The sequence below is a fragment of the Equus caballus genome, chromosome 4, assembly GCF_041296265.1.
Source record: "Equus caballus isolate H_3958 breed thoroughbred chromosome 4, TB-T2T, whole genome shotgun sequence".
Classification (NCBI taxonomy): Eukaryota; Metazoa; Chordata; class Mammalia; order Perissodactyla; family Equidae; genus Equus; species Equus caballus.
Genome location: NC_091687.1, coordinates 82,341,224 through 82,362,786, shown reverse-complemented (window position 1 = coordinate 82,362,786; position 21,563 = coordinate 82,341,224). Strand labels below are relative to the sequence as shown.

At 36.4% G+C, this 21,563-nt stretch overlaps 1 protein-coding gene across 4 annotated transcripts in view; it reads right to left on the bottom strand.

Annotated features, from left to right (window-relative positions):
- PTPRZ1 (protein tyrosine phosphatase receptor type Z1) overlaps window positions 1-21,563 on the bottom strand; it is a 177,209-nt gene that overhangs the window by 62,953 nt on the left and 92,693 nt on the right. For all 4 annotated transcript variants that reach the window (XM_023639562.2, XM_005609331.4, XM_023639561.2 and 1 more), the window contains exons 4-8: window positions 19,253-19,404; window positions 9,788-9,883; window positions 9,242-9,308; window positions 3,128-3,285; window positions 2,826-2,976 (exon numbers count right to left, since the gene is read on the bottom strand). In XM_023639562.2, coding sequence (XP_023495330.2) covers window positions 2,826-2,976; window positions 3,128-3,285; window positions 9,242-9,308; window positions 9,788-9,883; window positions 19,253-19,404 — 624 coding nt within the window. The remainder of the gene's footprint in view (window positions 1-2,825; window positions 2,977-3,127; window positions 3,286-9,241; window positions 9,309-9,787; window positions 9,884-19,252; window positions 19,405-21,563) is intronic.

Below are 21,563 nucleotides of genomic sequence, written 5' to 3'. Positions count from 1 at the left end.
TGCTTCCTAGTGGGAGAGGCTTGCTGTGGGCTAAGGGGGCAGGGGGAAAGCATCTGGGGCTTGAAGCCATGGGAGAAAGCTGAACTTCACCTACTGGACACTCAAGCTATGTTTGTATTGTTCACATGTATTTCTATCGCAGAGATGGCTTTTACTAACTTCTTCAAGGTAAGATGGTTCTATTAAATTCTGTGATTCTAGAAGAGCCAGTGTCCATTCCATGATGCCAAAAAGAACTGCCTGCCTAATAAACGGCAGCTCTACATAAAAATGCAAAAACGGAGGATTGAGGATCTGATAAAATATGTATTCATTCACAGACATTTACTGAGTTCCTGCTACGAACGCAAAATGAATAAGACTTAGTCTCTCCCCTCAAGGAGCGGACGTGGATATACAGATATCACAGAGTTTTTGCAATGTATTCAGCAAAATGCATTTTTCTACAATGCATTTCTTGAGAGGAGAATTCTGACAATTTTCATGCCACCTCTTACTTCTCTCTGGGTCAAAATGAGAAGTTAGATATTTATAAAAGCAAAATATGTAAGCATAAACTGAATGTCCAAAACTGAGGAATTGGTTCAATAAAATCATTATGACTATTCAATAGAATACTACATAAAATTAAGAATGGTGTTTTAAAGATCTATTTATATCAGTGAGTAAAACAAAATCAATAAACAGATATAGGTGAGTGGAGTCTCATTTTTGTGAGCTATAATAATATATCTTTAATTTAAGAGAAAGGTCTGGAAGGACATTCACCCAAATCCTCATAGTGGTTATTTCTAAGTGGTGACATTATAGGGGATTTTTATTTTCTTTTGTGTGCTTATCTGTATTTTCTACTTTTTATAATGTTCATGTAATAAAAACTTATTTTCAGATTAAATTTAATAAAGATTAAATCCTGAACATAAATTCAATTCTCATTCTCAAATTCAGCTCAAGAAAGTAGAAAGGAGACAGTGTGTTGTAGAGGCAGGAGTTATGTTCCCTTATAAACATAAAGCCAAGTGGAGTGAGCTTTGGAAGGCTTTAGAATCAGGAAGATCTGGTTCAAACACTGACTCCAGCCCTTTATAGTTCTGTGAACTTGGGCAAGCCACTTAATAGCAGCATCCTACAATGTGAAATGAGGAAAATGAGGCCAATTTATAAGAGTGATGCGAGATTTAAATCAGATATTGTATGGTTCGATGCCTGGTTGAACACACTGGTTCACACAATACATGGTTGCTACGACTGTTGTTATTACCTTCAGTCTTCATCACTTAACTGTGAAAACAACAATGTTCTACATTAAATAGTTTTATTCTAAAACCAATGGGGAGCCACTGAAGGGTTTTAATAAAATAAAACTGATGAAAGCCCATGTCAAAAAAGAATTTTATTTATTTAATTTGTTATTTGGACATCTGGATTTTAGAAAAGGAGATGGTTAAATCTGCTCCTGTTTTCTAATCAATTGTCTATTATTTACCAGACAGGATGTTTTAGTATTTAGGATGGCTGGTAGAAATATAATTAAATTTCCTCACTTTGGGGCAATTTAATTTGAAACTTAATGTCACATTAAATGCAGCCATTCATCATTGTTGTCTTGTGCTCTATTTTCTGCTGCTGCTGCTAAAGGATCAACAATTCTCACAAATATCACATTAAAACAATAGAACTATGCTCTTTTAAGGCCTAATCTTCAAAAGCAGATGATTATTAAATTAATATTATACACGGCCAAAAATTCATTGCAGGGCTGAGATCAAAGAAGACCATGTACTTGGAAGGGTTTTAAGTCCCCAAAGCAAAGGCCACTTCAACTATTTCTTTCATGAACCAGGACACCCTCAGTGTTAACTGAAAAGGACAAGTCAGTAGATGCAACTGATTGTGTCCTCTGACACTGACAAAGCTTCTGACTGCTGAGTCAGCTTCAAAAGACACGGAGGGCACTCCAGGGACTTTCCCCCTGCGTTTCTCCATCGCCTGGGCCTGACAAGGACAAACGCCTTTTCCCCAAAGAAAGAAGATGGGGAAAAGACCTTTTCAATTCATTAATAATTCGGTGCCTTTGGTTTCAATGCCTACTAAGTGGTAGCTCTTGTCTGGGAGCTGCCAACACAAAGACACGCACTTTAAAACCCAAATCATGAGTCAAGACTTGGCTCCATGTACTAAACCAATGTCACCTCAATAAAAATAAATAAATAAACAAAATTAAAAAAAAAAGAACTGCAAAAGCAAAGGAATCAAAGGAAGGATTTTTCTGTCTACTTCTACTGCCATCTTTTCAAATGACTATGGGACTTGCAAAAAAGAAAAACGATCTGACAAGTAAAGAGTATACCGATGGGGGCAAATAAAAAAAGGAAGACAATACCAAATATTAGAGCCAGAAATAAAATGTGCTTCTCCCATGGAGGTTTCTGATCGCCTCAACCAGAAGCTCTGAACACCTTGGCCCCTTGTTCGTTCTTCTCTTATAGCTCTCAGCACAGGCAGATGCCATAAAGTTGGAGGCGTGTATGTAGCTTTGCCATCTATTACTTTGTATTTTAGAAAATCACTTTCCTTACTGAATCTCAGCGTTTCTCATCTGCAAAATGGGGTTATTCATGTGGCGAAGAAAAGATATTTTTAATTGCCATTTTATAAACGTGGTAACAAATTCAGAGAAGTTAAATAGCTTACCTAAAGCTACAAAGCTAACAATCAAAATATTTTTAGAAATCTAAGTCTTGGATATTTTCCATTATACCACAATTACCTCCTACAATGCTGAATCTGTGAGGTTTGTAGGAAAATTCTATTTCAATACATACCTGCTTCATGAATCTCCTCCTTTCCAGTATACGAAGAAAACACCTGCCTAGAGAACTTGTACTGTTGTTCTCGAAAATTATTTTGTAAGTAGTCCATCAGCATGACATAACCAGACTGTTGCATCGTAAGAACTTCACAGAAAACAGCCAACTGTAAAGAAGATAATTTAACACATCATTTAACTATCTGCTTCAAAAGCATCAGTAAATGCTTTAAAACAGGTATTCTGTACTAAAGCTTAGAAAATGATACTTTTTAAATTGCTTCAAATGACTTCATTTGTTTGAATTTCCAAGATTACCTGGCTTTCAGAGATGCTCACTGTATCTTTAAAAACAATCCAGTCAACGGTGTCCGTGCAGGGAGGAGATGTCAACGAGCCATTGTAAGTGTAATATTTGTCAGTTGAGTTTGGCAGAAGGTTCAGCAATATGAACGGATCTAAAGCAGCCTGTTTCCCTACAAAGTAATAACATACATCTCAGCTGGAATCCCAACACTGGAACTCAGCTTTTCAAAGCTTCTACGAAATGGAGACATACACTTGGTTGTGTATTTAATCAGAACTGAAATTTTAGGAAAATTTTAGATATACTTCAAAAATGGTGATAAAACCGGCATATTCCAAACATTCTTTTTTTTTTTTTAAAGATTTTATTTTTTTCCTTTTTTCTCCCCAAAGTCCCCTGGTACATAGTTGTATGTTCTTCGTTGTGGGTCCTTCTAGTTGTGGCATGTGGGATGCTGCCTCAGCGTGGTTTGATGAGCAGTGTGCCATGTCCGCTCCCAGGATTCGAACCAACGAAACACTGGGCCGCCTGCAGCGGAGCGCATGAGCTTAACCACTCGGCTACGGGGCCAGCCCCCTATTCCAAACATTCTTATGTATATTAGGTTAGATGTTTTATCTTTACACCAGCAAGACTCTGGAAAGATTATATTACATACAGAAAATATTCAGAAATCATATGACCGTCGCAATAGAGTAAAATCATTTGATAAGAGTCAATACCAGTTCACGGAAAACAAAAACAAAACCTTATTTTGATGAAGATTATTTTCAAAAGCCAACAATAAACATCATATTTAAGGTTGACTTGTTGAAAGCTTTTCCCCTAGAGATAAAGAATGAGACAAGAATGTCCTGCTGTCCCCATTTCTATTTAACACTGAACTGGAGGACTAGGCCAGTGCAACAAAGTAAGAAAAAGAAAACAAAAGTCACAAAGATTGGATAGGAAGGAATGATACCATCATAATTTGCAAACAATATGATTGTGCATGTAAAATATTGAAAAATAATTTATAGACTTTTAGAATTAATGAATGCATTTGGCAAAGTCACTGCACACAAGATCAATATACAAAAATTAATTATATTTCTATGTACCAGTATCAAACAATAGAAAATGAAATTAAAAACCATGTAACTTATAATAGCAATAAAATATCAAATACAAGTGATTCTAACAAGTGAAGTATAAAATATCTCTATTGAAAGTTACAGAACTTTCTTGAGGGAATTAGATAAAATCTTAAAATGCTGGGAAATACTTTGTTCGCGAGTTGGAAGATTCATTATTGTGAAGGTGTTGATTTTCCCCCAAATTGATTTATGGAGTCAACGAAATTTTAATCAAAATCCCACAAGGGCTTTCTGTGTGCGTGTGTGTGTTTACTGAAATGTTGATCTTAAAATTTAAATGGAAATGCAAAGAAAAGTTAAGACAATCTTGAACAATCACAAGGTTATTGGAGAACTTTCACTCTAAGATAAGAAGACCTATTATATAAAGCTATAGAAATCATGATAGTGAGATATTTTAGGAAAGATAGGCAAAGAGATCAATGGAAGAGAATAGAGAGCCCTGATCCACACACACACGGTCATTTGACTTATGACAGAAAAAGTTACTGTGTAGTTAGAATGGACAGCCTTTTCAATAAACAGTGCTGTATCAACTTATGGAAAAACGTTCATCTTGATTCCCTACTTCATACAGTCAAGTTAATCTTTATTCTCTACACCATAATCACAAATCAGCTCTAAATAGATTGTGGATTTAAATGTGAACAGAATGATAAAGCTTTTAGAGGGGAACACAGAAAATTATTTTCATAACCTTATGGTAGGTTAAGATTTCTGAAATGGCACACAATGGATTTTAGTCCATGATAATCAAGATCTATTCATCAATAGTCACTATTAAGAGAGTAAAAAGCAAGACAAAGAGTGGAAAATATATTCCAGATAACATATATGTTATTACTATAACACGTATTATATAATATATATTATACTAAATATTCCAGATAGTATATATACACACAAAATTATATATTGATTTATTCTTGCTATATATACAAGTATATATAACTTGTATCTAGAATAGAGAATTCTGACAGAAAATTAGTAGAGCTTTCCTGAATGGTCCATCTAGCCTTAGAACCCTGAAACAATCCAATTATATCTGTCTCCTTGGATAGTCTCATTTTTGTTTTTGCATCTTTCCAATAGCACTTACTAATAGCCCTGCCTTGGTCATTTAGCTTTTTGTGTACCAGCCCTCACTCATATAAGCAGCAATCTACTTACCAGAGAGAGCTGTGTCTAACTCATTTTCCCATCCTCAACGACCCAGCCATGGACATGTCCTCTGCTCCATCTAGTAGATTTAGGTCATTAAGATATAGTCCCTGAAGCCAATCTAATCTAGTCTAAGTGAGGTGGCACAACGTAAACCAGTAGTTTCACCCCTTATTTGAATCATCTGGGGAGCTTTCAAAAAAATACCAACATCCCAGACCCCACTGTAGACCACTTTAACTCAGATCTCTAGTGGTGGGGCCTGGATACCTGCATTTTTAAAAAAGTGTTCCCAGGTGATTCAAACACGCAGCCAGGGTTGAAAACCCCAAGAAGAGTGAAGCCTGTACAAGCTTTGAGTCTTTTTGAGCCCCACTGTGCTCATTATAAAATGAAATGACTGCACTAGATGATCTCAACCGTCTAGTCCAGCTCCAAACTCTATGAGGACTGGACATACCCAGAAAGGCTCAAAGAAAAACATGAGATTAAAAGTTAGATTATCGCGAATGCTATTTTTCCACAATACAAAAACTTTTAAAGGAAGTAGGAAGGCTGTTAATAATTAAAGTTGTAGATAACTGCTTCCAGTCTGAATATAAGACTGAATCTTAGAAGTAAAAACCTATTGACTAAACTGATAGTGTTGTGTAGACACAACCTCAATCTAGTTTTAATTGATTAGAAAACTCAAGTTATATTTGGATTAATGGATTAATTAGTAACTTCTAAAAGTACATCTTCCTCTCATCTTATGTCAAGATGAAATTGTTAGAATTCAGACTCAAAGTGTTCAGAAACTGAGAAAAATATTTATTTTTAATATGTGAATATTTTCCATTTTCAGATTTATGTTTTTAATATCTGAAAATTTTGATTAAATAAGCTTCTTCTTAATTATCAATGGACTACAACTGTTTCTTTTTCTGCTGAAGACAAATTTATCTTACAAACGTTCTGTGGGAATGTGGAGAATGCTAATTAAGTAAGGAGCCAGAAATGGACTCACTGCTAAATTAAGGGGGAAATGATACCAAGAGAGCTACAGGCCAGAAAAGGAAAAACAGAGGTGAGACTTGAACAGGTATGGTGAAATAGAGAATTTTCTTGAAATTGGAAAAAAAAAATTAAAGCGGGGAAAAGTTAAGAAAGGAGAGAACTAGAAGAAAGTTTTTGATTTCTCCTACCCTTACCCCAATATGGAATCCATACTTCCTGCCTCTGAACTTCAACAGCACCTATCTAGTCTCTCTTATGGACGTGTTAACTATTTTGGCCCCTTTTTTGTGTGTTATGTACATACATGTCTTAAGTTTCTGTCTGATATCACAAGACTTTTCTATTATAGTAGTGCTTTTCAATTACACCATCATCTTATGAGAAAATTGGATTAAGTTGGTTTTTTGTGGCTTGCAAACACCATGTGCTTCATCTGAATAACCTATTGTTAACACAAGAGAGAATCACACCTGAGCCAACACTACTCTGTGACCCGTCATTCATTCGTTTAATTACTATCCATTTGAATATACACTGGTGATTAAACAATCAGTCAGATCTCTCTTCTGTAGGAGGTTGATAGTAGGAGAACTAACAGTTCTCTTTCCGTGGGCTCTGCTTGGGGAATATTAATGTACTATCTTTGTATCACTGCAACATCACCCTCTCTCACCACTCCATGGATAGGACAACGCCTAACACAGAGCAGGTACGGCAGAAGAAGGGAAGGGAAGAGAAATTGGTCCGTCTCCTGGAGAAAAATATTTTAAAAGGAGCAACCAGCCAACGATGATGTAACAAGACAGACTTTATGATCTGGATGATGGTTGAAAAGTGTCGTTTTTTGGATAACTCACATTATATGGAGAATATGGAGCAGTTTTTGGGAGTTTAGCTGCGGTTCCAGAGTTAGTGTTTAAAGACAAGCGCTGCCTTTAACGCTCTAGGTTCCTAGCAGCAGGGGCAGGGGGCCAATAGTGGGAAGACTTAAGTTCACTGTGCACGGGGAGATTTTCTAGACTTTGAAATAGGACTAGATTTAACCTAAGAACTCTCAAAATGGAAACGTTTAACTTTAGGAATACTTAACTTATTTAGTTTGGACAGACCATATCTAAGAATCATTCAAATCAAACTGACACAGCTCCTGTATTCTGAAACACATAACTCACATAAATCTCTGCAGTATAGTGGAACAGACCTTGTGGACAGGCCAGGATCTAAACCCTGGCTCTACCATCTACCAGCTGAACAGCTTTAAGTCTCCTTGCTTAGTTTATTGAAGTATTTAGTATCCAGTGGGTGGTTGATAGGCGTGGAAGATTTTATTTTTTGGCAAAAGAGGCGGGAAGACGTTAGTGCACCAGCAGCAGGGTAGAGAGACAGAAGATAGCGAGGGTAAAGGAGGGCAAACCAGCATGTGTTCTCAGCCAGACGAACAGTCTGTAAATTCTGCTTCTGAATTAAGAGCCAGGAGACAGACAGGATAACGCTGTTATGGAATCCATATTCTCAGGGAGGGTATTATACGGCAGCAGTGGCTCTGAGGAGGTGCCTCCCTCAATGGCTTGCAGACAGTACATATGAAAAAGTAAACTTTAGTCAAAGAAAATGAGCAAACTGTTTCTTAAACTCATATAAGCACCCTCCCAGAGACCCTCAGAAATAACTGAAGAGGCCTCAAGAGAAAGTGGCCAAAGTGCCAGAGTTATACAAGTCAGGACTGACAACCCAGTGTTAACACCACTCTTGTCCCCGCAGGCTGGTGTAAGCTGTAGAAACAAGCAGAATTCACATTTGATCCAAGTTTAAGTGTAAGAATTCAAATTAGCTGCCTTCTTTCAGTCTGGATAGAATCCAATTTCTGACTAAATCAGGGAAAAATTAACTGTGGCTTATGACAGTCAACGTTGAATTTTGCAATCTAGGTGGATGAAGGGAGATAACAGCTACATCTTGCCTTTGACTGCACCTTTAAGAAAACAATGAAAGCTGCATGGCAGGAGTTCACATATTCCTGACTTCTGGAAAGTTCGGTTAATTCAGGTCCTCACATGTAATTGACAAAGATGAATTAACACAGGCCAGGCTTCTGCTTTCAAGACAAGGATCTATATGAGTTGTATTTCTGATTTCAAATTTTGCAGCTTCCTGGAGAGGAATAATACTCATTTTATTGATAACTCAGGGCAGCATTAATACCCTGTGTGTGAGTACTTAATAAAAATAAAATAATAATAACAGGCTTGATGTCTTTTGCCAATGTTGTCAAAAGTATCTGCTATGACAAATTACAGCATCCAGGAGATAGCAGGCAGAACAATAGCAAAGCATATTGCATCTTGTCCTTTGTAAGCATTCACCTTCCAAAAATCTTATGCCCTCTTATTGGTAAAGCAAACGATTTATCAAGGAAACCAATGGGGAAAAAAATTTAACTTGAGTAAACAATTTTCTTTTCACTTTAAGATAAGATTTTTATAAAATTAACTGGCTAGAAATTAGAATCTTTAAGTGATGTACAAGGCAGAGACAGAATAAATACATTTTAAATGCACGATGTAATTAGATTATTTTCAAGAATAAAATTATAAAACTTCAACATCCTACTTACATTAACATTTTATGATTTTTATGCAACAAAAATTTCTGATAAATTGTTTTTTAGTGAGAAATGTATAAATCGTCAAGTGTAAGAAGTATGAGATATCTCCTCTTTAAAAATGTCTTCCTTTCCTCCTTTTGGAACAAGCGATTTTTGTAATAGTGTAAAAATTCATATGCATCCAAAGTGGAATCTTGAAAAAGAGATTTCTACAAGTAGCTTACCAAAACGACTAACACTCTCGACTCCATCAATAATTGCTCTGTAATCCAAATTTTCTTCTATTCCAACCTATGAAAGAAGAAGGACATTCTAAAAATGGGACAAAATATTTGACTGAGTGTTCAATAAAATGCAAAGATTAGTGAATTGCATTTTAAGTAGTCAAAAGTAATGTCCTCCAAATGCACACCTTTTTTTTACAGCAAGGTAAAAACAAATAAACAAAAACCAGATAACTTTTTTTCCACTAAGAAAAGTACAATTTAAAATGTTATGATTCATGGTTACTGCTATATCGCTATGATGCTTTGCATGTACAAATAAGCAAATCAGTGCACTCACAGAAGCTGGAAGAGACGGAAGCAATTAACGAATACCAGAGCCTCCTTTTAAACATACTAGCCAAGGGGTTGTTCTCTTTGAAAATGACCACCAGCTATCATTCCACTTGTAAGCTCTTCTATTTGTTAAAAAAGTATGTTTTGATATTTCACATCAATATTTTATGTGATTAAAAAGTTAATGCGAAATCTACGTATAAGGATTACCTCAAATAAAATGGACAAAGCTCTTAACTTTCCTTTTCCTTTAACTGCTTCCTCAAAACTTGAAAACCGGTCTGCATCAAAACAGTAGATCTGCATCTATAAATAAAACAACGACAGCTTAATTACATATGAAGACTTCACAAAAGTCAGCAAAGAGACAATAATTTACCAATTTAATAAATTCTATTATAAAAATTCTATAAACCGTATAACTCTATATCAGTATATTTCAAGAGATTTTATCAATTACATGTACATACAATGACATTTACTATTACTGACCATCCTTCAGTGAGGAAGGAAAGACAAAGTTAGACACATCTAGAACAGAAATTAGCATTTTGTGATGACCAGGGGACACTGAAGTAATGATTTACTGGAGCAATTAGCAAGTGTAAAAAATTATCACATGTTATTTTAACTATTTTTCTAGAATTCTTTCAAATATGGTTTCATTCTTTCCTGAACAGACATGCCTTTCTTGATGGTCTGAGTTACCATTTCTGGACATTATCATACTGTACTCTATTAATAGTGAAACTCTCAAGGACTTTCTGCTTCTACCTGAAAAATAGCAAGAGTTTTAAGTTATTTTAAGTTTCCTCACTTGCTACAAGGCTATCCCTTGTTAATCTCTATTTCAGTCCATATACCTGTCTATAATGGCTTCTATTCTCACCTATAATCTGGTGTTCCTCATGTCATGGGCTTGGAAATCAGGCAACTCAGCTAGTTTAGAAGTATAATGAAGGGAAGAGCAGAAAGCCTCTGAGAAGATTCACGTGTGGTAGGTCTATGATCAGAGAAATAGCAGGTGTGAAGCAGAGGTTGGCAGTGGCTCCTGCCATTGGTTCTCACTAAAGTCTTTTCAGAGAGAGGATTTCTAAGCTGACCCCTGAAGGATGGGCAGCTTAAAAGCTGACAGATGAAAAGACAGAAGAGATGAACATGTGTTCAAGTCAGAGGGACTGGCTCAGAAAAGGCTAGCAGGCAAGAAAATATGAGAAATGTGAGAAACTGAAAGTAGTTTGTTGTGATTTCAGCTGAGCATATGTGAGGGAGGAAGAGAGAGATGAAGCTGGAGGAGTAGGCAGGGCCACACCAGGAAGGACTGTGAGGCAGTCCCAGCAGTTTTCCCTTGAGGGCAAAGGAAAGTTGTTGATCATCTCAGCTCACAGGGGTGGGGAGGGAGCAAGGCTGGAGAGAGGGAGACCAGATTAGGGGCATTTAATAATCCAAGACAAGAGTGCTTTGAACTTTTTCTAACCTCCCGTATCATTTAAGGGCAGAACTGAGAAGATTTGTTTATAGGATGTGGGAGATCAGGAAAAAAAAGAGCATCCTTGATGCCCCTTAGTTTCCTTGCTTGCACAATTACCTGGAGAAGGTTTTTTAAAAAAACCACAGAGAGTGACATCAGGATCATGGTGGAGTGAGCTCTTCCCTCAGTCTCCCTCCCGTAAGATACAATGAAAATGACATTCCTAAACCAATAGAGGACATTCACACAACACAATAGACAAGTGAGAGATCCACACAGCCATATGTCTGAAGAAGGGGGTGCTGGACTCCCCCAGGAGGCAGTGGAGGGAGGTAAGCAGATCTCCTCTCCTTCCCAAGCAGGAGCAATCTAGAGTGCAGGACTCATGTGGCAGCCAGCATGTGACTGAGAGGAGAACGGGGAAAAGGCAGCCCTCCGTGGGAATGCTTGTGCTTTCAGAGTTGCCTCCCAGCCTGTGGGAACACTCCACACAGAGGCAGCTAAGCAATTGTGGGGGTATCCACACCAAGCTGAGCAGCCCAGATGGGCAGACAGTGAGTGCAGAGAGGAAGAGCACACGATCACACACGAAGAAGAAAGTGCCCCTCCCCCCACCTTGGCACACCAGCTCAGCCAGTCACCCAGAGCAAGAGATCCTTGCCAGAGAGCCTGCACCTATGTGTGTAAAGCACCAGCAGCCAGTAGGCAAATGCAGATGGACTCTGTCAGCATGGCTTCCAATGGACAGGCACATCTTCCAGGGGGTAGCAGCAGACTCAGGAAACAAAGCTCCTGCCCTCTCTTACTCTACCCAGTGGTGACAGGTGGAATCTGTGACCAGATGCTACCGCTATGTGACCGCAAAAGTCCACCTCATCAAATAGCATAAGGAAGTATATTAACACTCCAGACCAGAAGGAAAATGACAAGTACCCAGAAATCAACCTGAAGTCACAGAAATTTACAATCTAAATGACAGAGAATTCAAGATAGTTATCATAAAGTTATCATAAAGAAACTCAATGAGTTACAAGAAAACTCAGAAAGACCGTTCAATGATCTCAGGAATAAAATTAATGAGCAGAGGGACTTCCTCACAAAAAGATATTGAAATGATGAAAAAAATCAGAAATGCTGGAGATGAAAAACGCAATGATTGAGATAAAGAAAAATCTGGAATCCTTAAAAAATAGAGCTGATATTATCAAGGAGAGAATTAATAATTCAGAGGACAAAAATATGGAAATGCTGCAGATGGAGAAGGAGAGAGAACTAAAACTAAAAAGAAATGAAGAAATTCTCTTAGAAATATCTGACAATTAGGAAATACAACACAAGGATTATAGGTATTTTAGAGGGAGAAAGGAGCAGAGAGCTTGTTCAAAGAAATAACAGCTGAGGACTTCCAAAACCTGGGGAGGGAGTTGTAATTACATGTAAATGAAGCTAATGGAACTCCTAATTACCTTCTCCAAGGCATACAATAGTAAACCTGGCAAACGTCAATGACAAAGAAAAAATATTAAGGGCAGCAAGGCCGAAGAAAATAACCTACAAACAAACCCCTATCAGGCTTTCAGTGGATTTCTCAGCAGAAGCCTTACAGGCTAGAAGAGAGTGGAATGATATATTGAAAATTCTGAAAGACAAAAACGTTCAGCCAAGAATACTCAATCCAGTGAAGTTAGCCTTCAGATATGATGGAGAAATACAAACTTTCCCAGATAAAGAAAAGCTGAGGGAGTTCATCACCACAAGACATCCCTTACAAGAAATGATAAAGAAGGCCCTCATACCTGAAAAAAAAAAAAGAAAGAAAAAAAGAAAAAAAGAAAGGGCTTACAAAGCCTTGAGCAAGGAGATAAATAGACAAAATCAAAAAATTGTAACTCTATCAGAACTGGTTAGCAAACACCTAATTATAATATTAAAGATAAAGGGAAGGAAAGCATCAAAAATAACTATAGTCACTTCATTTTAATCACAAACTCACCACCACACAAAATGGAATAAGTTTTGACAACAATAGCTTAGACAGGGAAGAAGAAAGAGATGGAACCTGCTTAGACTAAAGAAATAAGAGGCTAACAGAAAATGGACTATCTCATCTATGAGATCTTTTATACAAACCTAATGGTAACCACTAAACTAAAAATCAGAACAGAGGCAGAAATGATAAATAAAGAGAAAACTGAGAAAACCATCAGAGAAAACCACTAAACTGAACTGGCAGTTGGAAATACACAAGACGAGAAACAAGAGAAATACTGAACAACCAGAAAACAAGTGATAAAATGGCAGTATTAAGCTCTTATACATCAATAATCCCTCTAAAAGTAAATGGATTGAATTCTCCAATCAAAAGCCACAAAGTGGCTGAATGGATTAAAAAACAAGACCTAACAATATGCTGCCTCCAGGAAACACATCTCAGCTCCAATGACAAACACAGCCTCAGAGTCAAGGGATGGAAGATGATACTCTAAGCTAATGGCAAACAAAAGAAAGCAGGTGTTGGGGCTGGCCCCGTGGCCGAGTGGTTAAGTTCACGTGCTCTGCTGCAGGCGGCCCAGTGTTTCGTTGATTCGAATCCTGGGCGCGGACATGGCACTGCTCATCAGACCACGCTGAGGCAGTGTCCCACATGCCACAACTAGAAGAACCCGGGGGCTTTGGGGAGAAAAAGGAAATAATAAAATCTTAAAAAAAAAAAAAAAAAAAGAAAGCAGGTGTTGCCACACTTATCAGACAGAGTAGAATTCAAGATTAAAAAAAAGGCAATGAGAGACAAAGAAGGGTAGTATATAATGAAAAAATGGACACTCCACCAAGAGGACATAACATATAAATAAATATGCACCTAACACAGGATCACCAAAGTACATAAAGCAACTATTAAGAGACTTAAATGGAGAAATTAATAGCAACACAATAATAGTAGGAGATCGCAACACCCCACTTACATCAATGGATAAATCATCTAGACAGAAAGTTAACAGGAAATAGTGGAACTAAACTAGAACAGATGGATTTAATAGATATATATAGAACACTCCATCCAAAATCAGCAGAATATCCATTCTTTTCAAGTGCACATGGAACACTCTCAAAGATAGACAAACGGTGGGAAACAAGACAAGCCTCAATAAATTTAAGAAGATTTAAATCATATCAAGCATCTTTTCCAACCACAATGCTAGGAAACTAGAAATCAACTACAAGAAAAAAGCTGGGAAAGTGACAAATATGTGGAGACTAAACAACATGCTACTGGAACAACCAATGGATCAGTGAAGAAATTAAAGGAGAAACCAAAACAATATCTGGAGACAAAGTAAAATGAAAATACACTATACCAACTCATATGGGATGCAGCAAAAGTGATCCCAAGAGGGAAATTCATAGCAATACAGGCCCACCTTAACAAACAAGAAAAATCTCAAATAAGTAATCTTAAACCTCACCTAATAGAACTAGCAAAAGAAGAACAAACAAAGCCCCAAATCAGCAGGAGGGAAATAACAAAAATTAGAGCAGAAATAAGTGAAATAGTGACAAAAAAAACCCCCAAAAAACAAAACCCAGTAGAAAGGATCAATGAAACTAAGACCTGGTTCTTTGAGAAGATAAACAAAATTGACAAACCTTAGCCAGATTAACTAAGAAAAAAAGAGAGAAATCTCAAATAAATAAAATTAGAAATGAGAGAGGAGAAATTACAATGAATACCACAGAAATAAAAAAGGATTATAAAAGAATACTATGAAAAACTATAGGCCAACGAATTGGACAATCTAGAAGAAATGGATAAATTCTTAGACTCATACAACCTCCCAAAATTGAATCAAGAAGAAATAGAGAGTCTGAATAGACCAATCACAAGTAAAGAGATTGAAACAGTAATCAAAAACCTCCCACAAAATAAAAGTCCAGGACCAGACGGTTTCTCTGGAGAATTCTACCAACCATGCAAAGAAGATTTAGTACCTATCCTTCTCAAACTATCCCCCCAAACTGAAGAAGATGGAGCACTTCCTAACACATTTTACAAGGCCAACATCCTCCCGATCCCAAAGCCAGACAAGGACAACACAAAGAAGGAAAACTACAGCCAATATGGTTGTTGAATGTAGATGCAAAAATTCTCAACAAAATATTGGCCAACTGATTATAGCCATCAAGTGGGATTTATACCAGGGATGCAGGGATGGTTCAACATTCATAAATCAATCAATGTGGTACACCACTTTAACAAAATGAGGAATAAAAATCACATGATCATCTCAATAGACACAAAGAAAGTATTTGACAAGACCCAACATCAATTATGACAAAAACTCTCAATAACATGGGTATAGAAGGAAAGTACCCCAACATAATAAAGGCCATATATGACAAACCTACAGCCAACACCACACACAACTGGGAAAACCTGAAAGCCATCTCTCTGAGAACAGGAATAAGATAAGGGTGCCCACTCTTGCCACTCTTATTCAACACACTACTGGAGGTTTCAGCCAGAGCAATTAGGCAAGAAAATGAAATAAAAGGTATTCAAATTAGCAAGGAAGTGAAACTCTCACTGTTTGCAGAGGACGTGAGTCTATATATAGAAAACCCTAAAGAACCCATTGGAAAACTATTAGAAATAATAACTACAGCAAAGTTGCAGGGTACAAAATCAACTTACAAAAATCAGTTGCATTTCTATACTCTAATAATGAACTAACAGAAAGAGAAATCAGGAATACAACCCCATTTACAATCGCAACAAAAAGAGTAAAATATCTAGGAATCAATTTAACCAAGGAGGTGAAAGACCCATACAATGAAAACTATAAGAAATTATTGAAAGAAATAGATGATGACATAAAGAAATGATATTCCATGCACATGGATTGGAAGAATAAACATAGTTAAAATGTCCATGCTACCTAAAGTAATCTACAGATTCAATGCAATCTCAATCAGAATCCCAATGACATTCTTCATGGAAACAGAACAAAGAATCCTACAATTCATACGGGGCAACAAAAGACCCTGGATAGCTAAAGTGATCCTAAGAAAAAGGAGCAAAGCTGAAGGCACCACAATCCCTGACTTCAAAATATACTATTATGGTAATCAAAGAAGCATGGTACTAGTACAAAAACAGACACATGGATCAATGGAACAGAATTGAAAGCCCAGAAATAAAACCACTCCTCTACAGACAGCTAATCTTTGACAAGGAGCCAAGAACATACAATGGAGAAAAGAAAGTCTTTTCAATAAATGGTGCTGGAAAAACTGGACAGCCACAAGCAAAAGAATGAAAGTAGGCCATTATCTTTTGCCATACACAAAAACTAACTCAAAATGGATCAAAGACTCGAAGCTGATACATGAAACCATAAAACTCTTAGAAGAAAATATAAGCAGTACACTCTTTGACATCGGTCTTAGCATCTTTTTGAATACCATGTCTACTCAGACAAGGGAAACAAAAGAAAAAATAAGCACATGGGACTTCATCAGACTAAAGAGCTTCTGCAAGGCAAAGGAAACCTAGAACAAAATGAAAAGACAACCCACCAACTGGGAGAAAATATTTGCAAATAATCTATCAAACAAGTGGTTAATCTGCAAAATATACAAAGAACTCACACAACTCAAAAACACAAAAACAAATACCCTGATCAAAAAATGGCCAGAGGATATGAACAGACATTTTTCCAAAGAAGATATCCAGACAGCCAATAGGCACATGAAAAGATGTTCAATATCACTAATAATTAGGGAAATGCAAATCAAAACTACAACGAGATATCACCTTATGCCTGGTAGAATGGCTATAATTACTAAGACAAAACAAGAAATGTTGGGAGAGGATGTGGATAAAAGCGAATCCTCATACATTGCTGGAGGGAATGCAAACTGGTGAAGCCACCATGGAAAACCATATGAAGATTTCTCAAAAAATTGAAAATAGAAATGCCATTTGACCCAGCTATCCCACTACTGGGCATTTATCCAAACAACTTGAAATCAACAATTCAAAGAGACTTATGCATCCCTAGGTTCTCTGCAGCATTATTGACAATAGCCAAGACATGGAAGCAACCCAAATGCCCATCAACTGATGAATGTATAAAGAAGATATGGTATACATATATACAATGAAATACTACTCAGCCATAAAAAAAGACAAAATTGTCCCACTTGCAACAACATGAATGGACCTTGAGGGTATGATGTTAAGCGAAATAAGCCAGACAGAGAAAGACAAACACCACCTAATTTCACTCATATGTGGAAGATAAACAAACACATGGACAAAGAGAACAGATTAGTGGTTACCAGAGGGGTGGGCATAAGGGGTAAAGGGGCACATATATATGGTGACTAACAAATAGAACTGAAATTTCACAATGTTATAAACTATCATGATCTCAATAAAAACAAACACACAAATAATACCTCTGATAGATGGCTTGAGGGGCTTTTAAATAAGAAAAACATATGTGGTTTAGCACACAGATTCTGTACCACTTATTTTGCTGGCTGAGGGCTTTTGTAGTTGTTAGGGTTTTTCTTAATTTTCATCTTTGTTTTAAATAGGTAATATTGTGAGAGAGCTAAACCCTCAGAAGTGAGAATGCTACGTGTTTAGTGAGTTGACTTTCATTACTTTGACAAACCAAAGTTGATGTGTGCTTTTCTTTAAGGATATTTAATATATTAAAAAAATTAGAAGCTATAAATTTGAACATAATTGTCCACAGTAAAAAAACTTTTTAGTCCTTTAAGAGATAATTAGCTCAGTTTTATTTTTATCATCAGTAACGATTTTGGATTATAAAAATAATACAGTTTCATTATAGGTAATTTAGAAAATATGTGAATTTTAAAGAAGCTAAGTAAAGGCACCAATAATGCCATTACCCAGAGAAAATCACTGTTAATGTTTTCTTAGTTTCCCTCAATTATTTTTACAATAGTAGTAATTCATTCTCTCATTTAGTCCTCATAATAACTTTATAGGCAGGTACTGTTACTATTATGTCAATTTCACAGAAGATAAACAGAAGCTTAGGTAAATTAAATAGTTCATACAATGTCAAGTCAATATAGCCAATAATTAAACAGAGAAGCCAGTATTCAAACCTAGTCCATTTGACTCAGACTCTGTGCCCTCAGCCACTATTTAATTAGTTTTCATATTTTACAAAATCAGAATAATAATACTGTGTATACTATTTTATATTCTGCTTTTTAAAAGCATTAATAGCTTATGATGAAGCTTTTTTGTGTAAATAAATCATTCAAAACATGATTTTTACATGATTTATAACATTCCATCTTAACATATTTAATCATTTCCTTTTGTTTCAACTTTTTATTACTGTAAATATATCTTTGCACATAATTTTTTTTTTTTTTAGGAAGATTAGCCCTGAGCTAACTGCTGCCAATCCTCCTCTTTTTGCTGAGGAAGACTAGCCCTGAGCTAACATCTGTGCCCATCTTCCTCTACTTTATGTGTGGGACGCCTACCACAGCATGGCTTTTGCCAAGCGGTGCCGTGTCAGCACCCGGGATCTGAACCGGCAAACCCAGGGCCACTGAGAAGCGGAATGTGCAAACTTAACTGCAGCACCACCAGGCCAGCCCCTGCACATAATTTTTTGAGCATGACTTTAATGATTTTTTAGACTAAATTGTTACAAATTGAAACGATGGGTATTGAGGATAAAACATTTAAAGTTCTTGATACAACAAGTAAACTGTTTCCCAGAAATTCTACCAATTTATACTCTTCAGACATGTATGAAAGTGTTGACTTCACCATATACTCATTATCTATTATATTTATTTTGCCAATTTTAAAGCCAAAAAATTTTCTGATTTTAATTTGCATTTCTTTGATCCTCTAATATATTGGTGAAATTTCCCCTTTTTTTGCTTTGTTTTTCTTTTTTATGGAAAGAATTTTATCACTTATTCACTCATCAACATTTATGGATCCTCCATAACGGGACACTCTAGGTTACCAGGAAGTAGAAAATCAAATATGGGTCTTACTGAGCTAAGTCTAGTGAGGAAGGCAGACATTAGCCAAGTAAACAGGAAATAACTGTATAAATTATAAAACTTGATTACAAACTAATAAAATCTCAATGATTTAGAAAATGAAATAGTAGCCAGCAGAACTACTGACTTACCTCAAGTGGAAATTTTTGTCCTTCTAAACTATGTTCTGATCCATCAGATGACATATTGCATTTTCCCCAGTGAAAAGTTATCTTGCTTGCTTTGAACACCATTTCTGAAACTCCTCCACTGAGATGGTAGTCATTAGTGAGATTAATTTCCACTGAAAAAATCAAAACAAAACAATAAAGTTGCATCTAAGTTTCTGAAAATAAAAATTACAGATTTCCGCTAAATTTTCTTCTATTAAAAGTACGTTAAGAAAATCATTGAGCGAGCCTTGATGGCCTAGTAGTTAAAGTTCCGCGTGCTCTGCTTCGGCAGCTCAGGTTCAGTTCCTGGGGCGGAACTAAACCCCTCATCTGTCAGTAGCCATGCTGTGATGGTGTCGGCTCACACAGAAGAGCCAGAAGAACTTACAACTATACACAACTATGCAGTGGGGCTTTGGGGTGGGGAGGGAAGGGAAGACAAAAAGGAGGAAGACTGGCAGATGTTAACTTAGGGTGAATCTTCCCTGGCAAGAAAAACCAAAAAACAACAGAAAAACATTTTTTAAAAAAAGAAAGTCATTTATTGGATAAATTAAAAAAAATACTAAGCTGTCATTTTGGAAGCTGAACTTGTAACTCTGTACAATGTATTTAATATATTTTGTTGCCACCAATGTAAATTAAACCAAAGAACTTAACTGCTGTACAACTTTAATAGCAGAAGCCAGCCAGTGCACCTGCCCTGTTTATTCAGTGTCCTGAGACTGTCATTCCCCCAAAACTCTGCTTCCCTAAGGCATTTGATGTAGTGAGGGGAATGAGTAAAGGGAGAAGGGACAGAAGAGTGGAGAGAAGAAAGCCTTCTCTTGGGAGTGCCCCTCACCTTCTCACTTTCACCCCATTTCTACTCCTTTTCGAGCTGCTGCTTTTGTCCCACCTCCTAACCCCTCCAAACATCACGCTGGGCTTCACCAAGCTCCAGAACTGTCCTAGGCTGTGGCAAGGAGACTGGGAATCCCATTCCTCTTGAAGAGGTTTTAGCCATCTCATGTTTGAACCCTAAGTAGTAACCCTCGAAATCTTAAACTCTCCTATTTGAGTTCCATAGCAGATATTATTTGATGGTACTATGAGTCGTCTAGAAATTAATGATTCTCTTGAGAGCCTAATGTAAGACTTCAATATCTCTCAATCAGATTTAAATGGTCTTTGTTCCATTAGGCAGAAACCACTGCTGGCATTAGGGACTGAATCCCACATGTTGGCCAACCAGCTAGAGATATAAACTTCCATTTAATAATGGCCAGCACAATAACAATAATGGTCAACATTTATTTATCACTTATAATGCACCATGCATTACATTAACTACTTTACACGGATTAAACATTTGATCCTTACACAATCCTATGAAGGAGACACCATTATAATCCCTATTTTACAGATAAGGAAATTGAGTCATGAAGAGGTTAAGTAACTGGCTCAAGGTTCCACACTGCACTTTAAAGAGCCAGTAGTGAACCCAAAATTGTGGCTCTAAAAATCAAGTGCTTGACCACACCCACTAAGAAAAACAGAGTGGAGATTATATGCTTGACTGCTTTGTAACATCCTTCAAAACTGGTAATGAAAATGTTAAGATTTGGGATGAAATATTTTTATGTATTTAATTAATATACTATAACATGTAATAATCTTAATTACTCATTCAACAAATACTCATTGAGTGCTTATTATGTATCAGTCACTGATGCAGAAAAATTCCTAAACTAACGGGATCTAAAATTAAATTACTATATTCAAATAACTATATTACCAAAATATGAAAAAGAGAAAAAATTCACTAATGATAGAACCATCCCAACATAGCTACTGTTATAATTTTGAATATTTTTTCTAATTTTTTTCCCATGAGTATATTTGTTTTTATCTAACTTCCTGATATACATACAATTTCATTTAAAATATGACAATAAATAAATGTTAAAAAATATAATATGAGAAAAGGAAAGTTTTTCATTTTTTGAAAACTATTTTGTCCATCTATTGGTTACTGGAATTATTTTTGTAGTATTATATTTTGCATGTTTTAAAAAGATAGTCTCAAAAAAAAAAGCACTTGGAGAGTGCTTCCCCAGGATAGTATACAATTTGAAACTTTCTACATAGAAGTGCTAGTACTTTCTTTTCTTAAAATTCAATTATAGTCGATCGCTTTTTTCATATCCAAATATGGAATACAGGATGAGGCTGAGCAGACAAGATCGAACTATAATGCTCAAGAAAAGGAAATCCTGATTGACTAAGTGACTAACCAGTGATGGAGTTA